The 24769-nt window shown below is 57.3% G+C and overlaps 1 protein-coding gene across 1 annotated transcript in view; it reads left to right on the top strand.

The window, feature by feature from the left end:
• Positions 1 to 1520: 1520 nt before the first annotated feature.
• Positions 1521 to 24769, top strand: part of LOC310912668 (phosphatidylinositol 3-kinase regulatory subunit gamma) — a gene marked incomplete at its 5' end in the record, with an annotated part of 77424 nt that continues 54175 nt past the window's right edge. Inside the window, 6 exons of the mRNA XM_083867414.1 lie at positions 1521 to 1836; positions 5799 to 5894; positions 6108 to 6185; positions 14458 to 14589; positions 17380 to 17581; positions 17930 to 18015. Coding sequence (XP_083723540.1) covers positions 1521 to 1836; positions 5799 to 5894; positions 6108 to 6185; positions 14458 to 14589; positions 17380 to 17581; positions 17930 to 18015 — 910 coding nt within the window. The remainder of the gene's footprint in view (positions 1837 to 5798; positions 5895 to 6107; positions 6186 to 14457; positions 14590 to 17379; positions 17582 to 17929; positions 18016 to 24769) is intronic.

Here is a 24769-nt window from a genome sequence, read left to right on the forward strand (position 1 = left end):
TTTTGGGAACATCACATCCACCTCTCTGTGCCTCACAGACAGACAAATACTGGGATAGCTTGTCCAAGCTCAGGAGGAGAGCAAGGAACCAGAGCATCCCTGAGCTGGGATTCTCCATGACGTCTCCTGCCTGTCCTGTGCGTGTTTTTCAGCCTGGTTAAGGGATGGAATTCTATATGGGTGCACAGGGAGAGCTGGCTGGCATAAGGGGGGTGTCCATGGGGTGCTGGTCCTCTCCTGTCCTTTAGCACCCCTAAGGATGGATGGAGACCCAGAGATGAGCGATCTCCATCCTACAGAGGATGCAATTTGGGAGCAGAGATGCTGCATCTGGGAATGAAGTCATCCACCTACTCCTACAATTCTCCCTCCTCCTGCTCCGTAGCCGGGTGCCCCCCGCCCCCCGACGCGCTGCGGCGGGGGGGCCGCCCGGCTACCGAGCAGGAGGAGGAGGAGGAGGAGGAGGAACGCTGACATCACCGCCGGAGCGCGGCTCGGCGGGGCCGGGAGCCGGCTCCGCTCCTCTCCCGTTCTCCGCTCCCGCCGCTGGAGCCACCGCGCCCGGTAAGGCTGGAGGGGCGGCGGGAGGGCTCTGGGAGGCGGGTGGATGGATGGATGGATGGATGGATGGACAGACAGACAGCCTGCTGCTCAGCCTCCCTCCATCCCTCTTCCACGGGGTCCTGCTGGAAGCTGGGGGACAGCGGGTCGGCAGCAGCACACAGTCTTTCCCCCAAGGGATGATGTCACTCTTGGAGGAATACATAAAAATGCACCAAAAAAAATTAAAAAAAAAAAAATTTAAAAAAGGAAAAAAAAAAAAATCCCCAAACCCACATGAAAAAACCTACATCTTCATTTGCCAGCTCCGTGCAGCAATGCCAGGCTGGAGCTGCCGGAGGGGAGCTGCGTGCGGCAGGAGGTTTCTCAGCACATATGTCTATTTTAAAAACCCGTGGCGTGATCTCTTGCCCTACTTTCCAGACTCTTGCCGGTACTTTCCCTGCGTGCAGTGGCCGAGCCCGGCTGGCGGGAGCTCCCCGGGATCAGGAGCCGCTGGGCTGTCCCTGTGCCGGGGGCTGCCATGGGGGACGGGCCCAGGGCTGAGGTCAGGGCACAGGTTTGGTCACTAACGCGCTGCCTTTCTCTCGGCAGAGGAGGGATGTCCCCGGCACGGTGCGGATGAGGCCAGGCTAACGAGGAGCCACGATTGTCCCTCTACCCCCGCTGGCCTCGTTCGCTCCCCTCCGTTTGCCCCGGTGAAGAAGCAGCTCCTCACCCACACCTGAGACAACGAGTCCCAGGCGTTGGTGTGGCTTGGAGGGGTCAGGAGCCGCTCCCCATCTCGCAGATTGAGGTTTTCACCGTCTGTGTGCGGGGAAGGGAGCGCTCCTAAGCCCTCGCTGCCCGAGCCCAGCCTCAGCTGCCCCGTGCGGCCACCCCGGTCCCTCCATGCCCGGCTGGCCGGGGGCCGTGTGACCCACAGTGCCACCACTGCCACCACCGCCACCATCACCACCATGGCCTCCTCGGACGGGCTGCAGTACCGGGCTCTCTACGAGTACCAGAAGGACCGGGAGGAGGACCTGGCGCTGAGCCCCGGGGATGTGCTGACGGTCAGCAGGGCCGGGCTGCTCAGCAGCCCCAACTACAAGGACGGGGACGAGCGCAGCCCCCAGGGCTGGCTGCACGGCGTCAACGAGCGCACCAAGGAGCGCGGCGACTTCCCCGGCACCTACGTGGAGTACCTGGGGCCCGCCCGCATCGCCGCCACCGCCACCAAGGCCAGGCCACGGCCCCTGCCCCTGCCTCCTGCCGGGAGCCCCACGCCCTGGGGTGAGTGTCAGGGGAGCAGGAAGGTGGGAGCCCACGGGCGGGGTGGTGTGGAGCCGGGGTGGATGAATGCAGCTGAGCTGGCTTGGTGGGAAACCGCGCTCAGGATGGGGATCCAGCCCCAGAAAAAAAAGTTGTCCCAGGAATTATCTGCCCTGGTGTATGGAGGCAGCCTCAGGAGGGGCAGGAGATGCCCAGAGTGTTGTTACTCCCCAGGCAAACATGCTGCAGGGATTGCTCCTCACCAGCATCCCAGGCTGGCTGCTGTGCTGGCATGGAGTGTCCAAGGGGATCCATATCCGTGAGAGCACAGAAGATGCAAGGCCCCTTTGGCCCCTCAGAGAGGAGCAAAAAGCCCCATGGTGGTCCCTGGGGACCTTTTTTCCAAGTGCTCCTCTCCCCACACTGCGGCACCTGATTCAGCCTGCTCTCAGTGCCCGGGCGATGCTGGCCCTCGGCCAGCTCCCAGCCTCACTGTCACTGTGTGCAACCTGGGACAGGGGACAGTCTTGGCAGGCAGTGTGCTCAGTCCCTGGGGGGCTCCTCTGTCCCTGGGGGCTGCAGCAGAGCACTGGAGGGGACATTTGGCAGGACCCTTCCTGGCACAGGGGCCTCCAGCCATTTCTCTGCCTGGATCTGCCAAGCTCGTGCAGCCGGCTCTGCCCTCGCCACTCGCCGTGGCCAAGTGTGTTGGGGCTGGGAGGGATTTCACAGCACTTGCACAATGTCCATGAGTTAAAAACCATAAAACTAAAGTTAGAATCCTCCCTCTTCCAGCCAGGCACATCCTGGTGACCCCAGTCAAAGCCATGGTACTCTCCTGCTCCGGGATGTGTGGAGCAGAAATGGCTGTCCGTGCTGGCCTGGGGCTGGGAGAGCAGCATCGCCTCCAGCCGTGGCAGGAAAAGCTGCCCAGCTGCTGGTCTGGCACCTCAGACACCCTCCTCACCCAGTCTGGGACCAGTGTGGTAACCAAAGGAGCAGCCCCTGTGCTGGCTGGGCACTGGATGTGCCTTGGTCTGGGTTTAGAGGGGCACTCATTGATGAGGAGTCTGTCTCCCTTCAAAATACGGTTCAGGACCCCCTTGTCACCGTGATTTGAGCTGGGGACCACCTGGCTCCTGGGCTGAGCACGGCACCATCCATGTCCATGTGTGCCATGCAGTTCCAGATGTGCAGCCCCACAACCACATGGGAAGGATACTGGGCCCCCCCCACGCCTCCCCTCACCAAAATGCAGGAGCTCCTCCCCGACCAGTGCGCCAAGGCAGCTGCAGTCCCAGCAGCACTGGTGAGGCACCGTGAGAAGCTACGTGCTGGATTTGCAGGAGGGTGGAGGCCACTTTTGGGGGGAGTTTATGCTGCCACATGAGGGGTTTGAGCCCCCTGCCCAGTCTGGCTCAGTGGTGAGCCCTTTGACTGTTCCACAGGCAGAGCCCCGGAAAACTCAGTGCTGTGTGGAGATTTTGGGTCAGACAGGCACAGAGCCCAGGGCTCACCAGCAAAGGTGAAGCCACCTTCTTGTTTCTGCCTTTGCTGCCTCTCAAGCAGGGGGTGCCACGGGCTCCTCTACAAGGGAGATGTGCCCAGGGACCCTTGCCCACAGTGCTGGGGATGTGGAGATTCCCTACAAAACAAGGAATGTCCACAGCAGGAAGCACCTCCTGGCCGGAGAGCCTGGCCCACATGCAAGGTCTCAGTGTAGGCACCCCAGCCCTGCGTGCACTCAGGTGAAAGGATAACAAAATTTAAAAAACGTGAAATCCATAGGTTTTAGTAGGGAAAAAAGCTCTAAAGCCAGGTTTTGGGGTGGGTTGGGGAGGGCACTGCCATCTGCAGGACGTGCTCTGGCCATGGCCAGGTGTCCAGCCCTGCTGTCCGCGGGGACACTGGGTGCTGCCTTCCTTCCCAGTGCTGTGCCATGGGGTGCCCCTCCATGGGGAGCCTTTCCTGGGGCGATGCCAGGGTGTGCAGGCACCTCAGCAGGGGACGTTCTGTCCCACAGCCACGTCTCTCTGCGGCATGGGAGCAGTGTGTGCCATTTTGTGTCAGTTTAAACCCAAACCTCCCAGCTCACAGAGCTCCCTTTTGAGTAAAAATCTCCAACATTCCCTTGGAAGAGAAGGTACTTTTGGTTTGGTTTGGGGTTTTTTGGTTTGAGTTTTTTTGGTTGTTTGTTTTGGGTTTTTTTTCAATTCTTCCCATACTGATTCCATTTCCAGATGGAGGTTTGAGGGATGCTTTTCTGGCAAAAAAGCCCTAATTTATATTTCTGCAAGAGCAGCATACCCCCACCCCTGAGTGCCCTCAGTTCCCACCGAGCCCTGGTGCCACACAGGGACCCTGAGCTGGCTCAGGCCATGGAGGAAGCCCTGAATGACAGACACTGCATGTCCCAGCCATGCCTTCGAGCCAGGGCTGGCTCTGCAGGGAGGAATGGTCCTTTTTTTAATTAAATAACATCCCAAAAATGGCTCTGCAGCAGATCTGAGTCCCAGAGCACTTCCAAGATCTTGCTGGCTGTTTTGTCCCTGACTTGGTGTCCTGGGCAGCACCATTGCCACAAGGCATCACCTCCACTTCCCCTGGGGCTGGAGTCAAGTGGGGCATCAGGATGCTGGGGTGCAGCCTGGCACAGCTTGGGGCCATTCCTGCCATTCCCAGCAAGGAGAAAGTTTTTCATTTTTTTTTTTTTTTTTTTTTTTTTTTTTTTTTTTTTTTCCGTCACCACCTTTCCCCAAGCCATTGATTTGGAGGAAAAGCCCAGTTTCCCTAATTACAAAACCACTCATGCAGTGGGGACATTTTCGCATGAGCTTCCAATGATGTGCTTTGCTTTTAACCCTGAAATCTTCCCTGTTCCCACCCAAGGCACCAACACAGCCTCACTGGGTGGCAGAGGGGACCCCCTTGCTGTGCCTGGGGGTCGTGGCCATGCCTGGGGACAGGATCAGCCACCCACAAGTGGCAGGTTTGCATCACCACGGTGAGGATCAGAGCCTGGACCTACCTGCTGCAGCCAGGTTGTGGGTTTTTTGCAAAAGACTGAAGGCAGTGTGGCATGACCCTGCCCAAAGTCCCTCTTATATTTTTTTTCAGCTTTTCCACATGCTGTCCATGCTGCAGCAGTCACACATGGCCTTGGTGTGCTGCAGCCAGTGGCAGCCCCTGCCAGCCCCCTGCCCCCTGCCTTTCTGTGGGTCTCAAGGCCACTAGAGAGCAGGGAGAAATCCCAGCTCTGCCCTACCAAGGTCTCCATTGGGTTTAACCCACACAGGAAGGGTTTATCAGCTGGGGTGATAAAGAGGGGTGGATGGATACAACGTGCCCTGTGGTAAGGACAGCTGCTCTCCTGCCTGCCAAGGGGTTTGCTCCTCTCTGCCATGGTCTGGAGTGAGGTGTCCTTGATCTAAAACCCAGGAGTCAGCAGCACACAGGGATTTGTGCTGTGGGAAGCCTGACCCCCGTCTGGCTGAGGGCTCTTCAGGGGCTGAGGGAGGTCTACACCAGCCAAGGGAAGATTGAGTCCTCCCTGGGCCTGTGCCCAACCCTGCTGTGCAGGTGAGAGCTGCAGAGAGACGTGTCTGTGGTGGGCATGGACCCCAGCTCCTGCCTGGTGTCACTGTGGGCCAGGGGTGATGAGAGGGGCAGTCTCAGTGCCGTGGAAAAGGGGTTTTGGCTTGGAGAATGTCCGTGCCCAGGATGGGATGCTCCCCACGGGCAGGGCACATGCCTGAGCAGGTCTTTGCATCCCAGCAAGCAGCCGAGCCCCCAACGGTGACTCTTATTGCAAAAAGAGGACAAAATAAAGGGAGAAGTGCTCCAAAATTAGACATGCATGAGCCCAATCGTTGTCTGTGGCTATGCCAAAGCAGCAGCTTGATCCTGTCCTGGGGCAGCTGAGGAAAGTGGAATCCCTACAGGCAGAAATTTCCAAACCCCTTCTCCCCTTCTTTTTCCCACAGGGCTCCCCGGGCAGGCCGAGCTCACCGAGCACCCCGCCCTGCCCGAGCAGGCGCTGCTGACCGTGGCCAGGCTCATCGAGGCGCTGGAAAAGCAAGGTACGGAGAGCACAGCCCCCAGGGGCAGGGCACACCCGGGGGCACACACAGCCCCCCGCTCTGCCCGCCTCAGAGCGCCCCAAGAGCATCGCTAGAGCCAACCTGTCCCCACGTCCCCAGTCCCCTGGTGCTCTCAGTCCCTGCCCGCTCCCCCCGTGTGGGGAAGGAGGAGGTGGGCTCAGCACTGACCCCCCTCCCCCGTCTGTGTCCCAGGGCTCGACAGCGAGGTGCTCTACAGGTCCGGGCCCGGCGTGCTGGGGGATGCTGAGCTGAAGCAGGCGCTCCTGGCCGGTGAGTCCCGCAGCCGCATCCCTGCCCGCATTCCCGGAGGGAAGGGGCCGTGGCAGGGAGGGGTTACGGCACCAACATCATCACAGCCCCAGTCCCAGCTCTGGGAGGCCCCGCCTGCATGCGGACCCCGCTCCTGTCCCCGTGTGATGCAGCTCAAAGTGATGCAGGTGCAGGGCAGGGGCGCTTCAGTCAGAATCGGTGGGGTGGTTTTGTGGTTGTTGGGTTTTTTTTGTTTGTTTTTTGGTTTTTGGGGGGGGAAGAAAAATAGTTGGATTTTTAAATCTCTAGGGTTTATATCTGAGAAGCAGGGCAGGGAGAAAGCCTCTTGCGGACAGGGAGAAAGAAAGAGAAAAGGGAAAGATTATTATTTACAAGAATGGGAAGCTGTTTGCAAGACTTAGGGGCATGAGCAGGGTGAGGGGGAAAGGGGAAAACCATCTCCCCACACCTGCTTCTAAATCCACGGCTGGGATAGGATGGCACACGGCGGGAGGCGGGGGGGACGCGGTGGATCCAGCGAGCCGCTCAAATGTGGGGTTTTGGGGGGTTGGGGGGTGCATGGAGCACCCCCATCCTCCGGCCGCGGTGCCCAGAGGGCGGCACTGTGACACCAGGCACGGGCGGCCCCACAGAGCCCCGGGCTGGCCCCGCATCCCTCCGCAGCCCAGGCGCTGCCGGCCGGGGGGCGGCGGGAGCCGGGCGGTGTTGCTGGGGAGAAGGGCTGTGATGAAATCGCTATATTAAGCACCATGACCTCATCGCTTCCCGCGCACCGGGAGCCGAGTCCCGCCGGGCGGGGAAGGAGGGATGCAGGAGAGGAGAGCTGGAGCTCTCAGGGATGCTCTTTCCCCACTGCCCGAGGAGGGCTGCGCTCCCCGCCGAGGTGATGGGGGCTGGGGGCACCCCACCGCCCCACTCTTCTCCCCAAGCTGTGGGCTGAGGAAGCCCGGAGCAGTGGGTGATCTTCACAGCCTTGGAGCCCGGGCCAGATTTACTGGCTGAGCTCTGGAGGAGGTGAAGGCAGCAATTCCCTGCACTGCCCTGAGCACCGGTGCCTAGGCTGGGCACGGGCAGCAATACCAGCACGAGAAGAATGTTTTGTGTTCCAAACACACAGGAGTTACAGGTCCTCCATTCTTCCCATGTAGCTGGGGCAGCATCCTAGGCAGGTCCAGGGTTCCCCACAGAGCAGCACCACAGCAGTTAGTGCCAAAATCCTGCTGAGCCTTAGGAGATTCTCCCAGCCCAGGGGCAACCCCTACTGGCTTGGCCAGAACTCTGGGTACTTGGTGGGTCTGTCCAGGTCTGTCCATCTCCCATGGCAGGGCCCAGCACGGGTCAGAGAAATGTCATTGTGGTTTTCAAAACATTTGAAAGTCCTTAAAAACCACCAGCAGCCCTGGGAGATTTGATACTCCCAAGCCCACATCTCCTCTGGGACCAAAATCTTTAATTGGGCACCTCAGGGGGCTGCCCCATGGGCTCAGCAACACTGAGCTGGGCAAAGTCAGAGTTCCCCAGAGCTGGAGGGGGCTGGACAAGTCTCACACTTATTAGCTCTCAGCTGAAGGGGCTGATGATCAGCCACTCCAAAGGGATGCTCTACAACAGGATGGGAATGACATTCCTACTGGAGTCAAGCATCCCAGCAGAGGCCAAGCTTGGCAGTCTGCTCCTACTGCAGCCTCCTGCAGACCACAGACCCGGTGGTGCTTCCCCAGGACCCTGCTGGAGCCCACACTGGGCTGGGGAGGGCAGGAGAGCATCTCTGCTTTGTTTCCCATACAACTCTCATTGCATTTGGTGGAATAAAACAGCCCTGCTGGATAATTGGAGTTTGCTTGCCCCATGGGTGAGAAGACAGAGGCAAGAGTCACATTTCCCTTCCTCCTGTGCTCCTGCTGGTTCACCCCTCCAGCATCCCATCTCTGCCAGCAGCCTGCCTGCAAAAGTCAGGCTTCATCTTGGGGAGTGGGGAGAAATCAGAGCCAGGGTTGGTGGCCACTGGAACCAAACCACATCTCGGCTGGGGAGAAAACCAGGTTCCCATCGGGGGTTTCAGCTTCCCTGTGAATACCCAAATCGTGCTGGTGTTTGGCAGTGGTGGTAGGAAAACTGCTAGAGAGTGCAGGGGAAAAGGAGCAAGGGTTGGAAAAGTTCAGATGTTGGTTTTCTAACTCCCTTATCCCAATGTGTCAGAGAACTTGGAATGTTTTCTGTACTGAAAGAGCATCTGAACTTCCAGTGGGAAGAAAGAGGAGGACCTTGGGAGACAAGGGGCTGTGCAAGTCAGAGCAGCCCTGGCTGCCCCTAGAGCCCATGGGCACTGTGTTCCCAGGGCTGACAGCACAGGCACTCATCTGAGTTGTGCTGATTGAACCCTTTCCCCATCCCTGGCCCTTTTAGAGCCCCTACCATGAGGGATCTTACCTGTGGGCAGTTCCTGAGCCAAACATCAGCCAGGTTTGGGATGAAGGTTTCCCATCCTCATGGCAGCATTGGACAGAGTGGCTCCACATGGCTCCCCAGTCTGAGCTGAGCCTGTCCCCATCCTGGCAGTGGTGACATTCTGCAGGTCAGTGGCATCTGACTGCTGTCTAGAGCCTGTGCACCAAAATTGGTATTTCCATGATGGATGGTGCAAGAACAGTTCAGAGAGGTGAAGGGGCATGCAGCATCACTGAACATGAGAATCAGAGTCACATGGTGGCACCAAAAAGGGATTTAAAGAAAAGCTGCAGCTTCACAGGGGGCTGGGGGGAGCTCACCAGAGGATGGGAGGTGAACAGCCAGCCAGGAGCCCTGCTGCAGCGTCAGGGAAAGAGTATGGGCTGAAAAAGAGGAATAAAGCAGAGTTTCACCCTGCTGCCCACAACACTCCCTGCAGTGCCTGGATGGGGGCTGCCTCATGCCCTGGGCTATTTCTGTGGTGTGGGGCTACACACTGACCCCAAGAGTTTCCAGCCCCCAGCACTCCTGTTGTCCCCTGTGTGCAGCTCAGGGGCTGTCTGGAGCACAAGGGATGGGGCAAATCACCTGCTAAGTCCACAGTGCCTGGGGACACGAGGTCTATGAGCCCCTTCAGTGCCCAGACCTGATGTCATCTCTCCCCCCAAGCTTGCTTAGGGTTCTGTCCACAGTCCTCTTCTCCTGGGATGTGGCAGGCAGCCTTCTCACAGCTGGGAACTTGGGGCATTCTCTGGGTGATAGCAGCGGTGCTGTGGGTGGGCTGGTGGGTGCTGGAGCCCTTCAGAGCTGAGGGACCCGAGCTGGGGGAGGTTTGTCTTGGGAATGGCTGTAATGTCCTGTGTGCAATGTCCGGGCAGTGCTTTGTCACCGCTGAGCAGGGAAGGTCTGCACCCTTATCCCTGCTCCCTGGTGGGGGACAATGACAGAAATCTTGCAGGGTCCTCACCCCAGCGGTCCGTGGGTGCTCCCGATGCTCAGAGGGGACTGAGCCCTCCCGGGATGGCAGCAATCTCCCGCTCTCTCTGGCTAAGCCCTGCTCCGCTCGCGGCTCTGGAGCCCAGCTGCAGACGTCAACACCGAGACCCTTCCCCAGATACAAGCGCAGCAATGGGAAGAGGCTCGGCTGTTGTCAGGGCCGGGCAGGAGGCGGCTGCGGCTCGGGTGCCGGGGAGAAGGCGGCGGCAGAGGCGGCGGATTGGAGCCGGTGTCTCCGGGCGTGCCGGGGCTGCGCTGCGCGCTTTATCCGCGGCCCGGGCGCGGAACAGTCTGCCTGGAGACACGCTCACGTGCCCGGGAATTAGGTCAGGTCTCGGTGGGGATTAGCGAGCAATGGTGGGTCCCGGGCCCTCGCTGGGGCTGCCAGGAGCTGCTGCCAGGCAGAAAGGGCCGGGGAGCGAGGAGCGGCTTGGGGGGCCTCACGCCGCTCCCCCCCATCACCGGGTTGTGGATGCTCAAGGAGGGAGCGCATCCCCATCCTCATCCCCGGGATGCCACAGGGAATCGGAGGCCCCCCCAAGGGTTCTGGTTTCCCCCGGGCAAGCTCATTCCACCAGGATGACTTTCCTCCCGAGCGTGAGGCGTCCCGGTGCCTGCGGCACTGCTTTTTTATTTATACCTGCAGTGGAAATAAACCCCGTGTCGTCAGAGCCTGGCGAGAGGCATGAGCTCATCTCTTATATTTGGTGGTGATGAAAGAAGGGTAAATAAACGGCAGCGGCAGAGATCCATCCCTGCCAGACCCATCAGGGAGAACTGGGGGTGAGTTTTTGCCATCCCCTCCCAAAGCTGCTGGGAAAACTGAGGAAGGGGATTGCTTTAGGGAAGGTGAGGTGAGGGAAGGCAGTGAGCACACTCAAAGGGGATCCCAGCACCCCTGCCCTGGCTGAGTGCAGGCCACGGTGGGCACAGTGGGGTGAAACCCATCTGGGAGAGTGGCAGGAGCTCCTGTGCATGGGCAGGGGGTGTCCTGGCAGCTGCCAAGCCCCCGGCACAAGGTACCAGCAGGCTGGCTGGGAGATGTTACAATGATGCTGAGTCAAAGCTGGGAAACATTGCCTGATTTGGTGCACAGTTTCCCAGTAAAACCTCACTGTGAGATGCCCTGGAGCTTGAATGCCTGGGCAGCATCTGCACATACACCCCCCACAACTGAACAGCAGGGACATCTCCCTAGCACCCACTGACAACTAAAACTAAAAGGTGTGGAAAGGGTAGGAAAAGTCCCAGGTTGATATTTCAGTCAGCCCCAAGGTGGTTTGGATGCCCCTGTGTCACAGGGACCACACACCTGAGAGCATCTCACTGCAGCAGTGCTCGGTGGCCAAGGTCCAGCTGAGCCTGCCGGACTCTGTGCTGGGAGGGGGCCCTGGGTGCTGGGCAGGGTCTGTGCCCTGGCACCACGAGCTGCTCAGGGTGTGGGAGCAGCCCTCACCTGTGGCCACATGCAGGGGACAGCTGGTTATCAGGATCCGCTGGAGCCTGTCCTTCAAAACAACCCCCACCTCCCCCGCAGCCCCTCCTGGCTAAACATCCTCCGCCTTTACCGAAACCCGGGGCTTACTCACGCCTCCCCGGCCGGGCCGGCTGCAGCTGCGGGAGAGGTCCTGGAGTTTCCTGCCCGCCCTGACTCAGCCCGAAGCTCCAGCACCTTTCTGCCTCCGCTGGAATGTGGGCTCTGGAATCCCAGTGGGAGGAAGCCGGGAGTCTTTCCCTCTGGGCCAGTGGTCATCCCACGCACCCGTCCCCAGTCCCAATTTTAATCCTGCTTTGCATGCTCACCGCCGGTCCCTAGATTTTTGTTCTGCCAGCAGGTCAGCAAGCAGGTTGTGTGTTGGAAGGGGTTGGTATGGGGTCGAGGTTGGGGTTTTGGGGTGTTTTCCTTCTAATTATGGCAGGCAGATGGAATCCCTCCGTCATTCCTCCATCATTCCCCTGGGGAAAGGATGGGAACATCTGGAGAGCAGCAGGAGAGCATTGACTCATCCTGCAGCTTCATTAACTTCTTATAGCTGGTTATCATCTCCCTCAGATAAGAAGAGAGCAGCATCCGTGGGGTCAGGCCGGTGGTAATTGTCTGGGAAGGCTCCAGGGTTAACCCTTCCCCAGCTGCCGGCTGAGCCTCCCCGAACTGCCGGGGCACAGTCAGTGCTGGGGAACAGCTCGGAGCAGCCCCAGTTGTGCTCTCAGCCTGGTGGGGAGCCCAGCTCACCAGGGCAGCTCCAGGAGCAGGAGGAGAGCTCCTCCCGGGGTAGGAGGATGCTGCTGCATTTTCAGGAGGATGGGGACAACAGGCTAATGGCTGTTTCTAGCCGACGTGCCACGGAGAATGATGCCAATCAGTCCCTGTCAGCGCGGTGTGAATCCCCCTGGTCTCCCCATCACGCCTCTCTCTGGGTGTAAAGATGTTTTTGAATCTCGCTTTGAAACCGGCTGAGCCTCCCCTTTGAACACCCCCCCAGGCTCATGCCTAACGAGGCAAACAAGCTAATTAGGCCACGGTGGAGCCCCGGGCTGATCGCCTGGGGCCAGCGCCCGGCAGCGGCCCCTTGCCTGTGCAGGAACAGCTTGTGGCTGCTCTCCTCAATCCGTGCCAGCATCCTTAAGGCGAGTGACAGGTCTCTGCAGAAACCCTTGTGGCGGGTGGGAAGGTTTTTGGGTTTGCTCAGTGCATTCCACTGATGGGAAAAGCTCTCTGCAATGCAATGAGACCCTGGGATCCCCCCCAGCAGCATCCCTGGGGTTTAGCCATGCACTGTGAGTATTCAGCCAAACACAGGTGTTGGAGCATCTTGTGGGATCCCTGACCTCACTATCTTCCACCTGCCCAGCTCCAGACAACCTGCCAGCTCACATCTCCATGGCAAGTGTTAGCAAAAATGGGAGACTGACTGTCATGCCCCCACAAAGCCTGGCAGAAATAACCCTTCTGGCCAGCCAAGAAGATCCAGAAGAGTGGCTAGGAGCATGAACATGGACAAAAATGGGGCCAGGGTGCAGCTGGCACAGCCCTGCCCACCTCAAGGATGCCAAGGGCAGAGTGGTCCATGGGACAATGCTGTGACCTTGTGGGGACAAAAGTTCTGGTGTGCCAGAAATGCAGCACCCCATTTGCCCTGGGTCATGTTTGGCCACTCTGGATGGCTGCCTTACCCAGCTGTCCCCATGCTGCCCCAGGACACAGTTCTCAGCCGGGTGCTCGCTCCTGACAATGAGGTAGCGTCTCCAGTGGCTGGGTTAAAGGCTTCACTTCAGGCATTGGCCAATCTGTTTTCTCTCTGTCTGGGAAGGCTCTGGCCATAAGGGACCCACTGCAGCTTGGTGTTCCCACACAGGCAGGCAGGCTCCCAGGCTGCCTGGTCCATAGCAGGGACACTCCAACGAGAGGAGATCAAGGTCAAGGTGTTTAAAAACAGCTTTTCCCAGCTGTTCCAAATCCCAGCCCTGCTGAATGTGTGCCTCTAAAGCCTTGTCCTAGGAAAGAGAGTTTCTCACTTCTTTTGGGTTTGTTGCCCCAGAAGGAAGCACAGCTGGAGTGGTTGGAGACTCACAACATTTTCTGCTGGAAAATGCTGGGCTGGGAGATGGAGCATCTCCCAAAATGGCACCAATTTCAGGGAAGCTGCATTTGGGGGTAAAGACCCAGTGAGGGGAGTGGAAAGGGGCTCAGAGCAGGGCAAGCCCACAGTCCTCTCTGTCATTCCAGGCCATTTGGGGCCTGACACAGCATCTTTAAGAAAATGACAAATTTTATTTTCTTTTTTTTTTTTTTTTTTTTAATTAACCATTTCAAACCATCTCAAATATGTTCATTGTTTTTACTATTCCCAACCTCCCATACCCCTCACCCTCCAAATTCTCCAAAAATGAGAATTTCAAAACATTGCATTTGGGTCCAGTTTGAATCAAAGCCAGATTTTGAAACCTTCAGATCTTTGCAAAAGGCACCATCACCCTCCAGACAGCCACCACCCTGCCCAGCCAGGATGGGAGACCTCCAAGACAAACACATGAGGCAATACCAAAGGATGCTGAAAGGCTTCTTCCCCCTGGACCATGGTGAAGCAATGTCCCTGTGCTGGCCTGGCCATGGAGCTCAGACAGACACATCCCATCCTCTGTCTCCTGATAGACCATGGGACATTTCTGCTCCTAGCACTGCCTCTATCCTGAGCACAGGACCCCTGACCCCTGAGCCCAGGCTGTGTGGCCTCAGACCTGCTGTGCTTTCCCCCATGCCTGGAGCATCCTTCACCACCTCCCCAGGGCAGCCACCTTTCAGGGCTAGGAGAGGTGATGCCAATTGGGGCACATTCACAGCATTTCAGGATTACTGGGGGTCACATGGGCCTTTAGCAACTTGGATTGCCTGGGAACCATAACCCCATTCCACGAGTACATTTTCCAAGCAGTTCCTCCTGGGCTGGGGTTGGCACATGGCACCTGGCCCTGAAAACTAGAAAGTTCTTGGGGCAGTTGCTCAGTTCTTCCCATGAGTCCTATCCCAGTGGAAAGGTGAGGCTCCCTGTCCCATGCACTGGATGTACAGTTTACTCAAAGCAGAGATGCTGCCTCGTGCTCTCGTTGGGCACGTGGAACTCAGGGTCAGTGGAAATTGGGACAGGAATATTTGCTGGGGGAGTGGTGGCAGTGAAATCATGCACTGCCCCACTGGAGAGATGGGGGCACGGGCAAAGAACTCAGCCCCCATGTCTGGAGGAAGGCAATCAGGGATGGAAGAGCTCCAAGCTCTGTGCCAGAGGGAAGAACCACAGGCTCAGGGTTCCCTCTGTCTCTCTCCCTCCAGATGCCTCAGCTGTGGACATGGACCTGTACGAGGCCCAGACACTGGCAGATGCCCTGAAGTGGTACCTGCAGGAGCTCCCCACACCCCTCATCCCTCCAGCTCTCTACAGTGACTTGGTCCACATGGCTCAAGGTAAGCACACATGGGCTCCCCCCACACCTGAGAACCTCTGTGGTGCTGGAGAAACTTTGGGAAGCCCCTAGAAAGGCTTCCCAGCATCTCCAGGATGGCTCTGACCCCATCCCCTGCCCAATGCTGCACTATGGGCAGATTCCAAGAAGGGCCATTGAGGACATCACCTGTGCATTTGGGAGATGCTCTGGGAAAGAAGGGAGATCCAGGGGCCTGCTTTGCCTCCACCACAGCATGGTCTTCTCCCTCTGCAGTGCCCAGAGGAGGAGGTGCTGCCTACCAGGATGGGCAGCTGCCAAGGCTGGGTGATGCTGGCCCCAGAAGAAAGCATTATTATAATATTTTGGCTCTGCTGCTTTGGATTCTTTTTCCTGTAATCTCATTAACTCCTGGCTTTATATGGACACAAAAAATTCTCAGCTTTTTCAGCTTAGTGCCATTAGGAAGTGCCTTTAGATCCCTGCAAGCTTTTGAGGCTCTGTGCAAATGTATGAGACCATCAAGGTTCTGCTTTTATTTGATTTCTTTTCAAATAAACAGAGCAGGACTCATACCCAGGTCAGCAGAGCCCACAGTCCATCCCAGCAGGGAGCCTGGACCAAAACCCATTTCAAGTGAGTCCTCATGGAGCTGCTCAACCCCTCCCAGCCTGAGGGCCTGTGGGCATCACCAGGCACACAGGAAACCCTTGCCCATTGTGTTTGACAGGACCTCAACCTCTTGCTGCTTGTGAAACCAGGATTTCTTCCCCTCCCACAGCAGCTCTCATCTCGCTGCCAGCTGCTGCAGTACCCTCCATCCCTGAGCATCACCTCCCCATCCTAAGCCAGATTAGTGCTTGGGCAGATCATATTCTTGCCTGCCTTAAGAGGCACTAAAAGATCACCCGTGGCCAGACCAGTGTGGCCTTTTCCTACCATGTCCTGATGGGAAACAGCCACGGGCTCTTTGTGGCCTCCAGCGAGAAGGTGAGGGATAACTCACACCCCATCCTCCCTGCCCTACGCTGAGACACAGAGCCAGAAGAAATGCCCCTGGGGCTGGTGGCACAGAGAAGCTGCCTTCCCCTCACCCGTCAGAGGAGAAATCAAAGGCTGCCTCCTTTCCAAGGATAAAAACGCAATTAGGAAGCAATTAGCTGGGTTGCCTCGTTAAGCAACTTCAAAGGGAAGCGCCTTTCCCTGCAGCCTGTGCTGCAGTGGGCTCTGCTCCTGGCACAACAGGGGCAGGAGGAGGAGGGGGCAGAACGGTGGATAAACCAATGAGAAGAGGATTTCTCTGGGGCTTAAAAGAAAAAATTAAAATATAAGTCTTTGAGGAGACGGTGCTGGGTTTTGGCAGCCTGCCCTGCAAGGCTCCTCTGCCCTGCTTGGGGCTGAGAGCTGGGAAAGCAGCAAGAGGACCACCTTCAAAACGAAGGGAAAAACACCCCCAAATTCCCCCTTCGGCTGTGAGCCTTCTGCAGGATCCTCTAGGTGCAAAAAGGTGCAAAAAGAGCAGGAATTGCAGCAGAGGAGGCCTGGAGCAAAGCTAAACATCCTTCAGGAGCAGCTTGTGGCATACAAGGGCTCACAAACACCCCATCGCCAGCATGGCGAGTTTGCAGACCTGCTTTGGAGGGGATTCCAGACCCCTGCCCCTCCAGCTCTGGTGCACCCTGGCTCCAAGTATGGATGTCAGGAGCTGGCTGGGCGTTGGCCAAGCCTCAGTCCTGGTGCAAAGAGCGCGGGGAGCTGAGTCAGCCCCTGGCCGAGCTGGGCTTTGAAGCTGGCTGAAAGCAACCCAGCCCTGGGGACTTCCCCGTCCCCAGCAGATAAAAGGGCTGGGACAAGGCAGGAATGGAGGATGGCTGGAGAGTGGCTGTTTCCTGTGCCTGGGGCAGCATCGCAGTCCCAGGGCGCTGAGCTCACAGCTCACAAGACCAGAGAGCCCTGGCCAAAGCTGCCAGAGGGCACCGGGGGCATGGTGGGAACTCGTGGGCTGTGGGCTGCTCAGGGCACCGTGACAGTGGTTTTGGCAGCACTTCTGTGATGTGCAATGCCATTAAGTGCCCGATTTTATTCATATGGGCAATTCGAGTATCACTGGAAGCAACTGCACCCCAGTCAGCCCTCCCTGTGCTTGTCTCATGGGGTGTGAGACCATGATGCAGGGGTCTGCAGGAGCCTCACTGCAGCCCAAGTGCACATTATTTTTTCTTTCTAAAAACCCTTTCCCCTCCCAGTTCACTGTTTCTGCAAGGGAGGGCTGAGCCTTTAAATTCAGCAGATCTTCAAGCTGGTGCCCATTTTCCCACCTCTTTTTTGCTCTGCCTTTACTATGGCTTTGCTGTGCACCAAGGCAGGGCTCTCACTGTTCTCCATTCAAGCAGCAGTGAGGGATTTTGAGGTGCAGCCCCCACCAGGTGAGCAGCTCAGCCCTCTGAGCTCCCTCCCTGGATGTGCTGACAGGGGGAATGTGCTAAAGGCACCTGACAACCTGATCTGGGGTGGTGTGAGTGGGTAAATGGGGCAGGCAAACCCCAGAAAGAAGTGGCCAAGACCCTGAAGAAATCATCTCTGCAGACCCTGGGATATCCACAAGTCCCACAGCCTGTCTGGGAAGGGATGGGCTGCAAAGAAATAGTGGTGGGAGAGGTTGAGGTCAGGTTTTTTTGTGTCTCTGGGAGGAATAGAGAACTGCCACAGCTCATGCCCTGTGTGCGGGTAGGTGCTGGGCTCCCGTGAGTGGCATGGGGATGCCACGACCTCCCAAACTGATCATTTCTCTCCTGTGTCCCCTCTGCTACAGAGACCCCAAGCCTGGAGGAGTGTGGCCAACGAGCCAGAGCCCTGCTGGCCCCGCCAGCCCTGCCACAGCCACAGGCACTGCTCCTGCGCCAGCTGGCCCGTCACTTCTGTCACCTGTGCCAGGGCAGCCACCGCAGCCGCCCCTCGCCGCGGCTCCTCGGGGAGCTCTTTGGGGAGCTGCTCCTGCGCCCTGCAGCAGCCAGGTGAGCACCCCTGCCATGCACGGGACACAGGAGGTGAGAGGAGGGTGCCCATGGACAGGCTGTCCCAACCAAGCTGGTTTTGCTGTAGAACAGCCCAGCAGTGCCACAGGCACAGGGCTCTCCAAAGGGGGATTCCAGATGTGGAAGCTGCCATTCCAGCTGTGATGCTCAGACATGACCCATTCCCAAAGTGACCAGGCACGATGCACACACGAGACTGGGATTCACAGCATTGCCTCAGTCCCACACCAGATCCCTTGGGGTAGTTGGCTGCTCTTCCAGGGAGTTGGGGGTCTCCATGGAGGTTGAACTGCTGCTGTCCTAACACACCTCTCCTTCTCCTCTCAGCACTGAGGCAGGCCCTGAGCTCCATGCAAGGATCCTCGAGTCCTTCATTATGGCCAGTGAGGTGGCAGAGCTTCCAACAGCTCCTGGTAAGAGATATCTGACTGGTGGCAGAGGGGGGACAGTGGGTGTGACATTCAGAGCACTCATGGGGCAGTTTCAGTGGCTGGTGCAGTGATGAGAAGGTGCTTGTGTCCCTGTGGCAGTGCTGGCTTCCTGCTCCATTTCCCACTCCTTTCTCCTCAGAGACACTGATTTGGGGGCATTTCTTTGCAGCCCCTGTGCAGCTTGTTTCAGAGAGCAGGGATATAATCTGGGAGGAAAAATGTAGCATCAGGACCATAAAAAGGCAGGATGGGACTTGCTACAGGATCCAATCAGGGTTTGTGATTTTTGACTTGCATTTAGTCCCCATGTGTGCAGAATCACTCTGCATCTCTGCTGCTTCCCCCACAGGGCATCCCCAGGGTGGGGATGAGGACAGGCATTGCCCCCCATCTCTCCATTCATGGACAGCAGCCAGGACAGTGGCTTTTTCTGCAGATGTTAATGAGCCTCACCCCCAGAGCTGCAGTCCTGCCCCTTTCATTGCCAACATCAGTGTTTGTCTCCAGCACCTCCTCACTCTTTTGCTCTGCTGGCCACCTTTTCTTGCCATGTCCCTCTTGCTGGGTGGGATCCCATTAGTGCTCCCTGTGCCCTTTGCAGCACTCCAAGGACGGGGGGCAACTGGTCCATCTAAGTGGGGATGTACATGGGGGGGAGAGAGGGTGCTCAGGAGGGCACAAACCTCAGACCCTGAAGACCCCAGAGACCCATCCTTGTGGGATCCCAGGCTGTCACTGGAGACCCATCTATTCCTCCACACCGAGCTGCCCAGATCCCTGAGAGGCATAATTGCTTCCAGCCCTCCTGCTTGAAGATATGTTGGCACTGGCCCCAGTGAATCCTGTTGGTTTGTGATGTCTCTGGGTCCCTGTCACCACCCTGCCTCCCTTGGGGATGGCCAGGCCAGGCAGGATTACGACTCTTAATATTCCTCATAAATCAACCCTTTCAGACCTGTCATCTCATTTATTGCTCTCCCCCAAGCTCTCACCCATGAGTTTGTCAGGATGCATCTGTCTCTTCCACCTGCTGATCCAGCTGATGGGCAGCTGCAGCCCAGCAGTCCCTGAGGTCACTGCTGCTGTCCCCAGAGTTTTTAGTGTCATCAGTCATCACCTCCCCAAACTGAGGAGAGACACTGGGCAGGATCTTGAGGTCCTCATCACCTTTCTGAGTCAAAATCTCCCCTGTGGTCATCCCAACAAGTGTGGGGCAGGACACAGGACACTTGGACTCGCTGTGGGACTTCAGACAAGTCCTGCTACCTCCCCTCTCTTTGTGCATAAAAGTGAGGATATTATTACTTGGCTGTCATCACATTAGGATGTTGGGAAGCTTAATTAAATGCCTGCAAAGCAATTTTGAGAGCTGTGGATGAAAGGGGCTATATATAAAGTGCAAAGAATTATTATTAGTGGTGCTGTCCATGCCCTGGTCCTGCTCCCATCACCCTGGCCCCACTCCCCTGCATCCCGGCACCGGGATTATTTTCGTGCATGTGTGGAGTTGTGGTTTTATAATTATACATGTAAACCAGCTATAAATACCCTGCAATAACACGGCGGTGTGTGCGCATAGCACAGGAATAGGAGTCGGTAGCTGACATAAGGAAACCGTGGTGTGACCTCATTCTGACTCAGATGTAAATATACCTTTTGTGAGGGGGCAGCTGGGGGGCTTGGGGCTGCTTGGGGCTGCAGGGACAGCGGCCTCCTCGGCAGGGAGAGGTTTGGGGAGAGATTCGAAGGTGTCTGCTAATTCCAGGGGGGCTCCTGCAGGGCCAGGATCCTTCCTCTCCCATGTGTCCTGGGAATGATGGGGGAGTTTTTGAATCTTGGATGTTAAAATCTTATAGAATAAAAATGTAAGTTACAGAATTTGGTTCCTGGAGGGGCTTCTCTGAACTTGCTGTCGTTGGGTTTGCAATGTCCCTTCCTCCAGGTGCTGCTCCTGGGGGATCTCTTTAGCTGCCTGTTTTATGAGCTGCAAAAGGGAAAATGGGTTTGTGATGGCTCTTGAAAGCTATTCCTAGGACACAGTGCTGGGGTCATGCTGGAGGCACTGGTTTGCACAGGGCAATGCTCTGGTTTGCATCGGGCAATGCCACAGATCCATGGGGAAGCTGTGGTGGAGCCTGGGGCCAAGTGACTGCATTCAGGTCACCTCACTGTGCTCTCCAGAAAGTCCCTAGCACTGGGCAGACACCCCAGTGTCACCCCAGGGGACGTTTCTCAGCCCCCAGGGGGGCATACAGAGCTCACAGCAGGATTCCTGTGTCTGGGAATGACTGTTTCCCGAGCAGGGTGAGGGGGCAGGAGAAGGCAAAGGGAAGGAGTGATGCAAATACCAGCTCAGCTGAAGGAAGATGACTTCATCTCCTTTTCCTCTCCTGGTGCTATTTATAGTCACTTTAATTTACTCCCCTTTGCTTTATTATCTCTCCAACAAGCCGTTAGCCCTCAGACAGCAGGATGCCTTTACTCACCATGCAGCCAAAAGTTCTGAAAAAAAACCCTCAACCCATCACCAAAAAAACCCAAGAGCGGGGGCAGGAGGCAGAGTAAGGCGGCAGAGCGCTTGGGCAGGAGCATCGTTGTCCTGTGACGTAGCTTTCTGGAAAAAACGAGAGGATTTTTGGCTCCTTTTGGAGAAAGGAGTGAGAACAGGGCAAAGAAGATGTCCCCTTGCTCCTTCAGAGCAGTGGCTGGAGGGGACAGGACCAGTGGTGCCAGGAACCCCTCCTCACCCTAGGATGGCCACTGTTTTGCTGGACCCTGCTGAGGCAGACACCCCCTGCTTCCCCAGGAGCCCCAGCCCTGCCGTGCCTCACATGGGGCAGTGGTATCATGCCAAGAGATGGGGATCAGCACCACCCCAGGTGCCTTGAAAACACCTTCCCAACAAGCAGGTTTAGCAGCCCTGGGCCATGGGGAAACTGAGGCACAGCCTCCCCATGGAATCACTGTTTCAGTGGCTTCAAAATCCAGTCCCTGGGAAAGCTGGTGCCCAGGTGCCCAGCCTCAAGCTGAGCTCTCTGGCACCCCATCCCCAGTGTTCAGTAGGGCTGCAGTGGTGGGTGACAATCCCATGAACATCCTGTGATGTGACACTCTGGGCACTTCCCAGCCCAAGCCCCATGCAGGCACCTCTGGGACAGCATCGACACTGAGCAGGGCTGCCGTGTTAAGCCAAATTAGAAGGATCTGTCTTTGAAGATTTTAATTAACTTTTTCCCTGTTTGCTTTCTTCTGGATCCAAGGGAAAAGCCCAGCCTCCTGCTCTCCCCAGCTTCTGTGGCATGGGGGAGGTTGCAGACTTGGATGTGCAGGAGGGAGCAGGAGGCATTGTATGTAATCCAGCACAGAGGGTGCAGCTGGAGGCTGTGCCCAGGCCCTGCCCTGCCTCCACGGGAGCACTCCTGGCCTGGCACATCAGCCACAGGGAACCTCAAATTTGCATTACCCCTTGGTGTTTCATTCCCTCAGAGCTGCTGGCGTGGATTAAAAATAGCCATGAGAAAACCCAACCAAAACCCTCAGTGGAGAGCAGCATGAAGAAGCCATGGCTGAGTGGTCCCCTATGCCAAAACACCTCATTCTGCCTCCCCAAATCTGCAAATAATAGAAAGAAAACAAATTAACGCTGGGGAAGGGGAGGGAAAAAAGCCAGAGCTGAGCTAGCAACATGAGGTAGGGAGAGTGGCTAAAAATAACAGATCCCTGAAGGCATGGGGAGGAATATGATGGGGATCCACACTCCCGCCATCCCAAACGGCAGCCTTGCTCCTTCCCAGCTGCTCCTCATAACGCAGCCCTGCCCGCTAATCCAGAGAGAGAAAAGCCTCTGAGAAGGGAGGCGGCAAGGAGGTGAGGGGTGCAGAGCTGTGCCACGGAGCCAGGAGCAGTGCTCCCATGTTCAGCACAGCACGGGGGTCCCCCAAGCACCCAGGGTGCCCAGCTGGGAGGGAGCTGCTGCCTGACCCACTTGCAGTCAGCCGGCGGGCAGTGGGATGCTGCTGGGAGACCCCAGGGGTGCTGCCTCCGCAGCTAATTTTAGGCTGTGTTCAATTAATCATGGAACGGGAGGGGATCACAGCAAGCCCAGCCTTTGCCAGCTCCCCTCTCCACCCTGTGTGTGCTGCTGCAGGGTTTGGAGGAGCAGGGGCCAGGCATTCCCTGATCCTGTGGGTTTGGGCTGAGGAACCAGGAGAGATCCTGTGGCACAGTCCTCTTCCTCCAGTCAGCTTTAAGAGGCTGAGGCAGCCCTGGGAAGGATGTTATCTCCTCCTGCCTCAGTTTCTCCCCTGTGCCTGGCATTGGTGACCTTTGCTGTGGAATTTCTGAGGTTGCCTGTACAGCTCTGAGCAGGCATTTTTGCAGCATGCCAGAGCTCTAGAATGCCTCCCTGGTATGGGGAGCAGTGACCCCCCAGCAAAGGATGTCTCAGCCAGCCCAGACCCTTGCTGCATGCCCTAATGGCAGCCCTTTCCTGGGACTCACCAGCTCTGCTGTGTAAAGCTGGGGCAGGAACAGCTGCTTTGCTCAGAGGCAGGCAGCATTCCTAGCACAAAGGAGAGAGCCTGGCAATGCTTTTGGGGTACAGCATGAGAGCCCTGTGGTCCTGCTCTCCCCACAGCCCAGCTTCACTGGTTCCCATGCCAAAAGCACAGCATGATCCAGCCCTCCCCCATGACAGAGGGAATGGCTCCTGACGGAAACAGGGCTCGGCTGGGATTGAAACCCTTTTCCTGCCTGCACTGCGTGGCCAGAGCTGATAAGGCCTGGATAACCCCAAGCATTGTGCGTTCCGCCGGCCCATGACCCGCCAGCGTGAGAGGAAACGCTGCTGCTCACCCAGCCAGGATCCAGGGGGAGTCTGTGTGCCGGTGGTGGAGTGCCCTGCTGTCTGGCCTGCCTGCTTTCCCTTTGGCCAGCATATGAAGTTTTGGGATGGCTCTGTCAGACTGTCATTGATGCCAGCCCAGGTTGCTGTGTCAGCACACACTGGCCAGCTCTCAGCTGTATGGTCAGGAAAGAAAGCTGCCAGCATGAAAAACCTGGGGGTTCAGGAGGATCGTCTGGCACGGACAGGGTTTGGCCCTCGGCATTTGCATTCCACCCTCTTGGGATGGAGCTCTGAACTTGGGACACCTCTGCCTGTTCCAGAGGGCAGCTCCCAGAGGCCAGACTGGCTGAGCAAAACCTCGCCAACCCAGAGGGAGCCACCAGCTTTGCTGTCCCACAGTGGTCAGGGCTGGCTCGCTCCCTGTGCCGGCTGCTGGCCAAGGCAGACTGCGGGAATGTGTGTGCCAGTGCGCGTGTCCTCCCGGCTCCTGCCCTCAGACGCTGTCTGGGCTGGCGTCACCCTTTCTGCTGCAGTGGCTCTGGCTAAACACCATGGGCAGCTTCACAAAAGAAGATGGGAAGGGTGACAAAGTGCCAGTCACACGGCCAGCCACAGCTGATTGTCCAGCTTGGCACCAGAGCCAGGAGCATCTTCTACTGTGCAGTGGCATTTCCATCCCCTGCTTCCTGCCTGGCAGCAGGTCCTTCTGCTGCCCTTTAAGCCAGAAGATGCCAGAAAAGGGCAATGCTTCCCGTGGGGAATTCCGTGCTGGAGGAGGGAAGCTGATCCCACCGTGATCCCACCAGCACCCCTGGACCCTGCCTCCCTCGAGAGCATGCTAGCTCTGCTCCAGAGGGGTGGGAGGAGGCAGGCTACCCAACACAGACACATGAGCAGCTCCGGGGAAAGGCAGGATTTGTGTTTCCAGGAGGGAAAATGAGTCACAGGGGGATGACAGGGCTGTGCCGGCAGCGGAGCGCGGGACTGGGGTAAGCGGTGGCTGTCGGCTGCTATCCGGGAGGTCAGGCAGAAATGCTCTTACAGGCCTTGCCTGGCTTTAAAATCTATTAACGTCATTTTGCTGTTGGAGCCGAGAGCGGCACAGGCAGCAGAAACGTTCGGGCATGGCTCAGATCAGAGCAGGATTTCAATTACAGTAATCAAAGGTGACACAGATAAGAAACCCCTGGTCTATGGAGCCGCGACAGCTGTCCTCTGGCTCCAACCGGCACCCATCCAGAGCAGCTCCATCAAAATCACTGAAGTGGTACTAGGGTAAAATTGGATTGGAATCCATTTTCATCTGCCGTGGTGGAAAATGCTTTCCCTGCACTCCTTGGGGAGGAAAACCACCTTCTCAGGGACAGCAAGGGAGGAAGGTGCTGGGCATGGAGGAGGGGATAGTGTCCCCAGCAACAGCACTGATGGCTGGTTTTGGATGATGGAGGCAGCAGAAGGAACAGCTGGGATGCTGGAGCATCAAGGCTCTGCCTCCTGCTTTCCCCTCTCCATTTCAGCCTGGCCCCACAGTGACTGTCATAGGTGAGGCAGGGATGTGCTCAGCTCAGTGTCAGGCTCCCTGGAGGAATGGGAGCATCCCTCTGAGCCCTGTCCATGGCCAGAGCATCCCAGGATGTGCCAAGGAAAATCTGGGGAGAGGGTTGGGAGGTTGGAGGAGAAGAGCCCAAGGGGCAGGAGCTGGCACTCCTCTCATCCTTTTAAATGGCAAGGCAATGCACAGGGAAAGCTGCCTCCTGCCCCTGCCTCTGCCACCACTCACATATGGTCCCTGGTCAATCATCAATCGTCCCTACTGCTTTTGTGACGTTTTGGAAATCTTTTGGATGGCAGCAGGGCATCCCTACCTCTGATTCCTTCACCCCTTTGGGC

The sequence above is a fragment of the Zosterops lateralis genome (genome assembly GCF_965231275.1).
Source record: "Zosterops lateralis genome assembly, chromosome: 9".
In the NCBI taxonomy this organism is placed as follows: Eukaryota; Metazoa; Chordata; class Aves; order Passeriformes; family Zosteropidae; genus Zosterops; species Zosterops lateralis.